Below are 11,507 nucleotides of genomic sequence, written 5' to 3' on the forward strand. Positions count from 1 at the left end.
ATATGTTTTGTTTCTGTTTGTTAAAACAAGTATAAAACATATCAAAGATAAATAAATTGATAATGTTCATTTGGCCTAATTAACCGAATTAGTAATAGTCTAATACATATAATATATAATAGTATTTATTATGTTTAGTTAATTCAGTTAATTATCCGATTTCGAACAGAATTAACCGTTAACCGAAATTTCAAAAAGCCTTTAACCGACCTCCAACTAAACTAGATTAACCCCGATTAACCGAATTAGATCAATTTAGTCGATTAATTCGGTTTTAACCAAAATTTGAACACCCCTAATTGCACCTTGCATCACTTATCCAAATTTAGAAATGCCTCTTAAGTTACAATTAGCTTTGATTCACCTATTTCCTACATTTTGCAACTTAGAAATTGAGAACCATCACAAACACCTCAAGGAATTCCATATAATATGGAACGGCAAATGATACAACCAAGGAGCATATTAACCTTCGACCTTTCCCTTTCTCTTTACCTAATTCAGCAAAAGAATGATTATTTTACTCGTTACCAAGTTCAATAACTACTTATGTATGTTCGTTAATAGATTCTTCTTATCATCCAAAGCCGTCAAGATTTGAAGGCAAATATCTTAGATCGAGCAAGAAGATACGGAATCATTATACGAATATAGAAAAAAAGTTTTAAAAACATGACATTCCTCAAGCTACATAAGATCTTATCTCTATTGTGGTTGCATTGGCAACAATTAATGCAAGAGAACATAAATTCGAATATATTTTATTTTCCTATTTAAGAATTAAAAGGAATTATAAGTAATTCTAAGTCTTGTATCAAAATTATCAATAATTTAAACTCAACTCAAATTCTTCGCAGAGATTACATGAGCTACATAATTATTTCCTAAAAGATAAGATCAAAAGCATTACTAAATTTATTCAACATATTGTGTCATGTAATACACCACAAGCCAAAGTTTGTTATATTTATGCTAGTCCTAGTCACTTAATAGATGCATGCCCAGACCCAAGTGAAATGTGAAAAATGAGGCCAGAAAAAAGAGAAGTAGAAAAATAAATTTTGAATGTAATTGATAAAAAAAAATGAAAACCATAAATTAATTCAAAATTAAGCAGTTTTTAAAAGTTCTAATTCATATCATTTTTTAACTATACAAAGAAATTCTTTTTCCAATGAAAAAATATATTTTTTTTCGATTTTTCATCTTTATAATTTCCTTTCCGAGCAAAGCAAATAAGGTGAAACAACGAATTCACAAAGTCGAACAAATCCAATGTGACCAAGTCTAAACAAAGTCGAGCAAAGCCACATTTCTTACTTTGTTAGTTGCAACATACATCATCATAAAGCAATTAAAATGAACCTCTAAAAGTAGATATCATTGAAAAGAGTGGCACATTGGGAGACATTCTGTCAAATAACACCCACAGTAAAAAGGAATAATTCAGCCATTTTCCCAATACCTTGTGCAATTTACATGTACCGATACATACATACATACACATCATGGTAAAACAAAAAGTTACAATTCTGCAGGACTGGATGGTGACTTTAAAGTAAAAGGGAAAAATGATGCAATATATGAAAAGAATAGAAGGCTAAGAAAAGGATCTTCTTCTCTCCTCTCCCTCTTTTTTTTTTTTTTTATCTTTCTAACCAGCCATCTTACTTTATTGACTATGCTACAAAGAATAGGAAAACCATAAGGAAAACAATCAATACAAAAAATATTTTGATCATTAGCCACCTGTTAGATGATATGCTGTTTAGGTACTTAAGCAAAGCTCCCTGTGCTCCTTCCACATTTGCTAACGCGTCATCCATGTTCTCGTCAATCCTGAAAAGGGAACATCATAGTCGGTTGTTCATAAATCGGTCAAAAGAAAACAGACTGCGATATACAACTGAAACTACTCTAGATAATTGGAAATTATTTCTAACTTTTAACAGTTGCTACTTACTACAAATGGATGGCTTTTATCAATGAATCTATCTAGTTTGCACACTCATATACTCTCATGTGAAGATCGCTAAATCTGAATAAGAGTGCCCATAAGAACTAAGTTGATAGCCCACCAAACAATACAAGCATCTCTTCTTGTTGTCAATGTTGGGTTTAGACATGGTATTTATACTCGCTAAAAACAGGATCCTTAAGATGTTCCATGTCAAACTTCACCGCACACAGACACAGACACATCACAAAATTGTTTACTTTAACAAATGAATGACATCTCAAATTCTTCCAAGTACCAAATCATGATGCATGCTGAGGACCAAATAACTACAAAATAGGAAGGATATCCTGTAGAACCAGTCATTTATTTAGGAGAACACAATATCTATGACTGCAAACTTAAACCAGTGTAAGAACAATTACACTAATGCTTCGATATAAAATCAAACACCAGGATGACAGCAAACATAATCTATCATTGATTATTTAATTCTATCATTGTTTCTAGCGCAATCAAGCAATTACAAGAAACTCTGCAAAACTTCAACCCTCAAAGTTTTAAACAGAATCGAGAAACTATTTGCTCAAACTTTGTTTGCAAGTCAAATATTTAGCTTCATCAAATCCAACGACCATATACATGTTAGGATTTCCACACAGTATAAACTGAACAACAATTATTATAATACTACAGACATACTAGGATATAAAACACCTTATAAATCAAGTCATACATCGGCAACTAAAATGAATTCTAATGTAAGCCATTGTCAAGTGAATTTACTTCAAAAAAGTAAATGAATAAAACCTGATAGCTAGCTCTCCTTGCTGAGAAACCAGAGTAGCTAGCTGGTTGAAGATGGTGCCAAGCTCGTGAATAGTGGATTCTACGTTCTGAAGAGCTTCAGCTCTGCTCTGCATGTAACTGTCTTGCAATGGAACCATTTGTTGCTGCTGCTGCTGTTGATGCTGGAGCAATGGCTGACTTTCCCCATCCGTCTGCTTTCTGTATAATTAAGAACCAGGAATGACTTCATCAAAAATAAAAAGGAGGAAGAAGAAGATAGAAAAGAGGCAAATGCACACAGCAATGAAGTTTCACCAGTGTGCAGCATTCCAAATTGATATAGTTCATATAAGAAGTTAAAACCCGCTACATTAATACAGCAGCAACCAATAATAGTTTATCGCAAAGAAGTTGCAAAAAGAAATTGAATATTTTGGGGAAAAAAAAAAGCAAGCCAATGCAAAATCTCAAACATATGGGTGCACTGCAAACAACAAATGAAAATAGAAATTTGTGACCATTCAGGACAAAGGAATGACAAGATGCAATTGTTACAAACTGCTAAAAATGTACAAAAGCAGTGTTAAGAAATATTTCGTTAGCATTCAGTAACAAATTGTCAATAAATGGACTTGGAAGCTCGTAAAGAAATTCAAGTCTTCTAAGTGCAAATTTATTTTCTCCAGTTAACGAGTCACCATATATAAAAAAATTGAAGCAGGAAGTCATAGGTATATTACTGCGATACATCTAATACAATCTAATAAGCTGTTACCTGGGAAACAACTGAGATGAAGATGCAGACCCATTAGCCCACTTAGGAAGGTTGTTTGCAGCTCCAGCCGCTGATTTGACAGCCAGGGGACGCTGCCGTACAAAAGGATTTGGAGAATCCTTTGTAGCATTGGAAGAAAATAACTGTCTTCTATTCTCATGAACCTTTAAATTCTGTACAAGGCAAATCAATTACCACCAATTGTCAAGGGAATGAATTACCAAGGACATAATGACAAGGAATACTAGAAAAATATCTAAGTAAATAGACTGAAAACCTTGGCCTTACCTCTGTTCGCATGGTGAGAACATCTTTGAACTCTTTCGTGGTGCTCATCAAGCGATTCTTCAAGTCATCTACAACTGTGGTTGAATGACTAGACGTGTCACTGGAGACACCACCTTCATTTCTAGAATTGCAGAAAAGCTGAAGGTCTACAACGGCAGAATTAAGTGCAGTGATATCCTGCTTGATAACTGCAGTGAGCTCTTGGATTTCCATGGTGGGGTCATCAAAAACTGAAGTTCTCTTGGCCACTGCAAGGCAAGCAAAATATAGATTTCCTCTTCTTAATTTTTACACCATATATATATTGGACCGTAGTAACTACAATATCAAGTCTGTTTGTCATCTCCTCTAGTTGTGCAATCAGAGACCGAATTTCAAAGCAAAATCAGAAAAATAAGAAGGCGACGAAAAAATAAAAACACAAAGAACTAAATTCAGAAGAAGAGGAAGAAGAAGAATAAAAAAATTAGGACATTCATTCTAATTATAATAGGCTTACATGAAGAACTAATAGTCAACTAAAATTACATTCCATTGAGTACAGGTCCGCTTAGAAGCTCTTAAACTCTAAGCAATACGCCCTGCGCAGATAAATTTCAGGTTTTAAATAATTCATCTTTCTAGAAACTATATGATACAAACCTCCATCAATTATTGTGCAAATCTTTCATTTAAATACAAACAACAAAAATTATAATGTAAACGAAACAGGTGTAAATGCTTACATTTTGCTAACTTTGATAGCTTCTGCGAGGTCTGATGAATCCCAAATCCAATCTTAGAAGCCCTCCTATTAAACTCCGATTGATGAGCAACCACAGATCTCTGTTCCTCAGCTCTCGACGTACTGCTACTCGGTCCATTTTGACCCGGCCCAGACGAAAACGACTTCCTTAACCTCTCCGCTACGCTTTGAAACTCTTGTGTCCGATCCCTAAATGACGATTGCGCCAATTTCACAGGCATTTTGAGAAGAAGAAAAAACCCTCTCGATCTTCAAATTGAAATCCCAAAATACCTAACCAAACATTTGATTAAACTGAAAGGCCTAAAATTTGAATTTCCTCGATTTTGTTTGAATTAGGGAAAAAATACAGGGAAACGAACGTAGATTCTTACTTCAAATCGAGATCTGAAATCCTAATGTTTGGAATTAGAAGCTTAAAAATTGCAACGAGTATACATGGGATCGGAGGGTGTGGCTTTAGAAGGGAAAATCAATCAAAGATGTAAATATCCCAAACGGAGAAAACAATTGAGCGGAGATTTTGGGGGCGCAATGGCTAACGCACTAATGTTGTCACCGACGTAAGTCCTAACTCGTGTCATGTGGCCTTCTCCTTATATAAATTTTTTTGGTTAAAATTGTCTTACACTCCTATACTCTTCAGAAATTTTATATTTCGTCCCTATACTTTATATTCAGAAATTTACTCTTTTACTTTTTAGATTTCAAAATTCATGATCAATTATTAACATTGTTAGTTTTTTTATTAAATTTGTTGGTGCAACATTTTGAAATAAAAATAATATTAAATTGGTAGCCATGTAATAAAATTCGCATTGTAATGAACTTAAATTTAACAAAATAATTTTAACAGGTTAACGATTGGATTTGTATATTGAAATCTAAAACGAAAAGACTAAATTTCTAAAAATAAAAGTGTAGGGACTGAACTCAAAATTTACAAAGAGTACGGAACTTATGGCATATTTTAACCAATTTTTCCAATATTGATTTATATGTGTAAACCGCAAAAATAGTTATTTATGTATGTTTTAAATTATGTTTTGGTCATTGAATTTTAATTTATTAGTAAATGGTAGCTAACATTTTGGTTACCTTACTGTTATATCGTTTACTATAGTTAGCGGCTTAATAACCAAAATGTTAGCTTTAAAGTTTGATTTGTTACAAAATGGTTCTTAACATTTTGTTCCTCCCAATTTTCTTGTATTCAATAATTTAAATTTTCAACTAACAATTTTGCATAGGCATAAAGACAAATTTACCCCTTTAATGTTTACGCATTTTGTTAATTTAGCTCTAATATTCTTTTTTGCATCACTTCGACATCCAACTTTCAAATTTTAGTTAGATTACATTTTTTTATGGAAAAGTTGACTAAATTTTAATTTTTTAATAGTATTGACGTAATAGTCCATGTAACAACCTGTTTTCAGTGAAATTAGAACAGTGGTTTCGGGACCACAAATCCGAAGTTGAAACAATTTTATTTTTATTATTATATGGTCTACTATATGATAGAAATATAGTATAAAAATTTTGTTAAGAAATTTTATCGTTTACATACCTAACTTGATGAAAGGACTAAATTGCATTAAGTGCAAAAGTTGAGTTCTAATAGCTAAATGTATTAAATAGCTATAGAATTTTAAATTTCATGTCCTTATATAGTAAATAGACCATTAAAATGCTTAGTGGTTAAGCATGAATAGTCATCATTGGAAATTTAATGAATTATTAAGGGTAATTTTGGAAATTAATGATTGAAGTGATATTAAATAAAATAAAAAATCTATTATCATCACCTACCACCAAATTAAAAAAAAAACCCTAGCCATGGAAGCTTGAGATATTAGCAAGCTTGTTTTACTCAATTCGGTATGTATCATTGTCTCGTGTTTAATGATTTTTATATTTCCGAGATCGTAGTAGCTTAATCTAGCTAACTCGGGGATTAATTTACAAAATTATTAATGTATTAAAGTTTTTCCATTGATGAGTATGTTTAAATTATGAAGTTTTATGATATAAAATGAAAGGTTGTTGTTAGATAAACAACTTTTGTAAAGATAATTTTGAGGAAATTATCAATTAGGGATTAAATTGAAAAGATGATAAATTTATGGTAAAATTGTGAAATTTTGAATTATTTGGGCTGCTATTAATATGTATAAAAATAGACTACGCTTGAGTAAGGATTAAATTGTATGAAAGTCATTTTCCGAGCCTAGGCACTAAATTGTAATAAATTAAAAGTATAGGGGTAAAATAGTAATTTTCCAAAAATATGTGCTAGACTAAATTGAATATGAATTATATTGAATTGAGTTAAACTCATTTGTATAGATTTGGTTAGACCTAGTACAGAGTTAGATCGAGGCAAAGGAAAAATAGCGGATTAGTCGCCTTCGTACATACAATTGTCGAGGTAAGTTCGTGTAATTAAATTGTACATTAATATGTGTTAAATTGAATTATTGTTTGTGAATTGTACAATTGCCATGAATAAATACCAGTTGTATATACAAAAATTGCTGAATCTCGTTTGAACCTTATGAAATTCATAGGATACAAATGACATGTCATTAGGGTTACCGATTTGGTTGGGGTCCTGCATCTGTTGCGGACACACCACAGCTCGCATGAGCTTTCTGATACTTAGCTCGCATGAGCTTCCCGTTATTTAGCTCGCATGAGCTTCTCGTTATTCAGCTCGAAAGAACTTACTGTTTACAACTCGTATAAGCATACATGTATAAGAATTGACGAATTGCAGTTCAGTACACCTCGTGTGTACAACCCGTGTATCCAACGATATTTTAAACGGTTCAACGGGCAATGTTCTGTTATAAGACAATATGAGTTCGATATGAACCAATACATGAATATATATGAAATACATGGAAATGGATGATACATGTATATGAAACTTGCTTAGTGGTTATGTTCATGTTTATTGGTTATTATATGTGTTTTACATGGCTAACATGTTAAGGATATGTGTTTAGGCTTTTGGCCAAGTTGTTGGAATATGTTTTGTATGCTTACCTTAAATGAGAGTAAATGGTAAGTTAAATTTCAAGTTATACGAACTTACTAAGCTTAAATGCTTACTCTGTGTTATTATCTGTGTTTTATAGTGATTCAGAAGCTCAAGTGGGTTGAAAGCTTGACGGAGCTATATCACACTATCCATCGGTCCTTTTGGTACTTTCAGTAAATTAATTCCGGTTATAATGGCATGTATAGGTTATTTTGACCAATGTTGGTATATAATGTTTTGTTGAGGCTAGCCATTTGGAATGGCTTGTGTTTGGTATATTTTGATAGGGGTGTGCATAATTCGGGTAAAATCGAAAAAAAATTGGTTAACCAACCGAATTCGGTTAATCGGTCGGTTAACCGAATTTTTTCGGTCGGGGGTCGGTTAATTTTTTTATGATTTTTGGTTAATGATTAATTGTTCAAACCTATTGGTTAACCGAATTTTTTCAGTTAACCAAAAAAATTAATAAATAAAATTATCCAACCAAACCCAATTACCCAACCCAATAAAACTAAAACTAAAGTCTACCCAATTACCAACCCAATAAAAATAAAACTAAAGTCTTACTCTTAAGTAGCTACCCAATTACACATGTTTTTTTTATAGGTTTAATGCAAATGGAGATTTTTTGGAGAGAAGAAATGGATATAAATGGAGAATATTAAAGACTTACATTTCAACTATGTGCTAATTTCAAGAATTATGTAATGTTTTTAATTATGTAGTGATTCAAAGACTTATGTAATATTTTTAATTATGTAATGATTCAATTTGGGTAATTCGGTTAATTCGGTTAATTAGGTTAATTCAGTTAATTTTTAACCAAAAATAAAAACCATACAATTTTCGGTTAATTCGGTTAACCGACCTAATTAACCGAAAAAATTTTGGTTCGGTTAATTTTTTTTAAAGAATTCGGTTCGGTTAACGGTTAAAAATTTTAGAAGGTCGGTTAATTCGGTTATAGCTATTTCGGGTCGGTTAAACGAATGCACACCCCTATATTTTGATGCATATATATAAGTAACTTTGTCATGTTTGATGTGTGATTGATATGTTACAAATGAAAGAAAGTAAAATGTAGTTTGAATATGCATACATGAATTTGGTCATCTAGGTAAATTGAGATTCTTGGTTGACATGATATTAATTTGTCATTTGAGGTGCCTAAGGGCATATTGGTTGTATGTTGTGATAATACATGTTTAAGATTTGATTTTAACTTGATTTGAATTCTTTGTTATGACTTGTTGATATGCAAATTGTTGTGTTTAGGTTGGTACCAAATTAGGTGAGAAATGTGGCTTGGAAATTACCTATTTTTCTCCACACGGACGTGTGTCTCAACCGTGTATGACACACGGCCAGGTGACACAGCCCTGTGTCCCCTGTATATTTTAAATTGCATAAGTCAGTATGCTCACACGGCCTAGCACGCGGGCGACTGGTTTGGTCGTGTGACCCAAATCAAAGAGTTACACGGGCATGGACACGGGGCTGGGACAAGGCCATGTGTCCCTATTTCAAAAGCCCACACGGCCTAAGACACGGGTGTGTCTCTTGGCAGTGTGAATCACACGGCCTGGCCACACAGCTGTGTGTTTCCTGCAGCTTTGAAAATTTTTAATGCTTTCCAAAAAATTCTTTGAGTACTCGATCTAATCTCGACTTGTTTCTAATGTGTATTTTGTGCCTCGAGGGCTCATCTAACACCCCTATCCCGTATCTGTCACTGAAACAAGGTTTAGAAGTATTACCAAAGTTTTCGGATCAAACTCAGATATTTTATATTACTTAACATTCATATCAGAAATTAATTACATTGTCCCTTATATGAACCCTCGAGGCCTAAAACATACATTAGAAACAAGTCGAGACTAAATCGGTAACCCAGAGAATTTTTCGCTAAACTTTAAAAATTTTCCTAAGTGCAAAGGTCACACGCCTGTGTGGTCAGGCTGTGTGGCTCACACGGCCAAGTGACACATCAGTGTCTTAGGCCGTATGGTATTTGAAGTAGGGTACATGGTTGTGTCCCCATCCCGTGTAACTCTCTGACTTGCAATACATTTAGCAGGGGTCACATGGCAAAGCCACATGCTCGTGTGCCAGGCCGTGTGTCACACACGACTAAGACACACGCCCGTGCCTCTGCCCGTGTGGACAAAATAAGGTTATTTCCAAGCCTTATTCCTCACCCAATTTCACCTTCCACCGACATAAACACCTAAACAAATTCACCAACCAATTCAAGACATTTAAACCAAGCCAAAACCAAGTCTTATGTATGATATTTCATCACATGTATTCCTATACTCAATCTTACCTAATTGATAAAATTTACATATATGCATACTTTATCAATTATGCTATCTTCATCCATTCATCCATATGCTTACCTTCATTAAACCATTTAAAGTTCACACATCAAACATATTAAGGCCATATATATATACACATTTCAAAATATGCTAAACACAAGCCATACCAATGGCTAGCTACAACCAAAATATTTAAAATGCCAACAATGGCCAAGTTAACCTATACTTGCCATTACAACCAAAATTAGTTTCATAATTGTACCGAAATGAGTCGGTGGATAGTGTGAGTGATCTTCGCCAAGCTTTCAAACCAACGAGCTTCCGAGTACTATAAAATAGAGGAAATACAACTGAGTAAGCACTTAATGCTTAGTAAGTTCGAATAACGATAAATTTTCTTACCATTCATTTACTTATGTAATAAACATGCATAATACATCCAAAGCAATTTTGCAATTAGCCTAACACATATAACCTCAACAAAAATGTTAGTCATGTATTTCATGTGAATAACAAGAACAAAGATGAGCTCATCAGGTATCGAGTTTCCAAGTATTTCATGCATATACAGATAATAGTTTCATTTTTGATTTCACATGTTCTCATGTCAGAATTTCACCCATTGAATCATTTGAAATCTCGATGGATACTTGGGTAATACACCTGAAGTGTACAATATTATAAATTCGTCAATTCATATCCGGGAGTGTTTTTATGAGCACTTAAACAGAAAGCTCTCTCTTAAGCACTATAATGGGAAGCTCATTGAGCCTTGTAACGGGAAGCTTATCCGGGCAATATAACAGGAAGCTCACAAAGAGCCTATAATGGGTAGCTCTAAAGAGCAATTAATAGGTAGCTCCGAAGAGCAATTTAACGGGAAGTACCGGATAGCCATATAACGGGAAATTCAAATGAGCACTAATGAGGAGCTCACAAAGAGCCTTTATGTAATGGCCCAAATTCAAATTTATCGGAATAGTGGTTTCGTAACCACAAATCTGATTTAAAGATAAATTTATTTTAATATTTTTGCATGAATATTGGTATGATAGGAAAATCGTATGAAAATATCGATAGAAAAATTTTACCGATTTAGTGGTTAGTTAGAAAAAGAAATTATAGAAGAAATTGGGTAAAAATAAGGTATTGAGACTTTGATCTCGTAAAACCGAGTCAAAATATTTTTATAAATATTTATGAAGTGTTAATAATATGGTATAAAAATTTCGTTAGAAAATTTTAATGTTTGGATAGTCAATTACGTAAAAAGGACTAAATTGAAAAGGTGTAAAAGTTACTAGAAGGATTAAATAGCTCAATTGTTAAATGAGAAAGGACATAAATTGAAAATAACCCCAAAAGAAGATATTTTGGGCGGCGTACGCTGAGAAAAATCAGGAGAATTGAAGAATTAAGGGTAAAATTGGAATATTGCAAAATTTGCTTTAAAAGTTAGGACTAAAGTGGAATTATCTAGATTTCTCTTCATTTTTTCTGCATTCTCATCAGCCAAAAACGTCCTAAGGGTTTATTCAAGCTGGTTTTTCATAATTTTTGCACCAAGTGAGTTAATCCTTGCC

The 11,507-nt window shown here is 33.1% G+C and overlaps 1 protein-coding gene across 2 annotated transcripts; it reads right to left on the reverse strand.

The window, feature by feature from the left end:
- Positions 1-1,354: 1,354 nt before the first annotated feature.
- LOC105773881 (syntaxin-32) lies at positions 1,355-5,120 on the reverse strand. Of its 2 annotated transcripts, XM_012596061.2 has the most exons (6): positions 4,929-5,120; positions 4,535-4,827; positions 3,810-4,057; positions 3,522-3,694; positions 2,768-2,965; positions 1,355-1,839 (listed from the first exon to the last, which is right to left on the reverse strand). In XM_012596061.2, the coding sequence occupies exons 2-6, from the start codon at positions 4,773-4,775 to the stop codon at positions 1,680-1,682; spliced, it is 1,020 nt and encodes a 339-aa protein (XP_012451515.1). In that variant the 5' UTR covers positions 4,776-4,827; positions 4,929-5,120; the 3' UTR covers positions 1,355-1,679. The 2 variants fall into 2 exon arrangements, with proteins under 2 accessions (XP_012451515.1, XP_012451514.1); XM_012596060.2 differs by having other exon boundaries at positions 4,535-5,120.
- Positions 5,121-11,507: the final 6,387 nt, after the last annotated feature.

The sequence above is a fragment of the Gossypium raimondii genome, chromosome 6 (assembly GCF_025698545.1).
Source record: "Gossypium raimondii isolate GPD5lz chromosome 6, ASM2569854v1, whole genome shotgun sequence".
Taxonomy (NCBI): Eukaryota; Viridiplantae; Streptophyta; class Magnoliopsida; order Malvales; family Malvaceae; genus Gossypium; species Gossypium raimondii.

Coding starts and splice junctions, on each gene's coding strand:
- LOC105773881 (XM_012596061.2), bottom strand. CDS start 4,775: ATGCCTGTGAAATTGGCGCAATCGTCATTTAGGGATCGGACACAAGAG. Junction 4,058..4,534: donor GCTATCAAAGTTAGCAAAAT/GTAAGCATTTAC, acceptor CTTGCCTTGCAG/TGGCCAAGAGAACTTCAGTT. Junction 2,966..3,521: donor TCATCTCAGTTGTTTCCCAG/GTAACAGCTTAT, acceptor TTAATTATACAG/AAAGCAGACGGATGGGGAAA.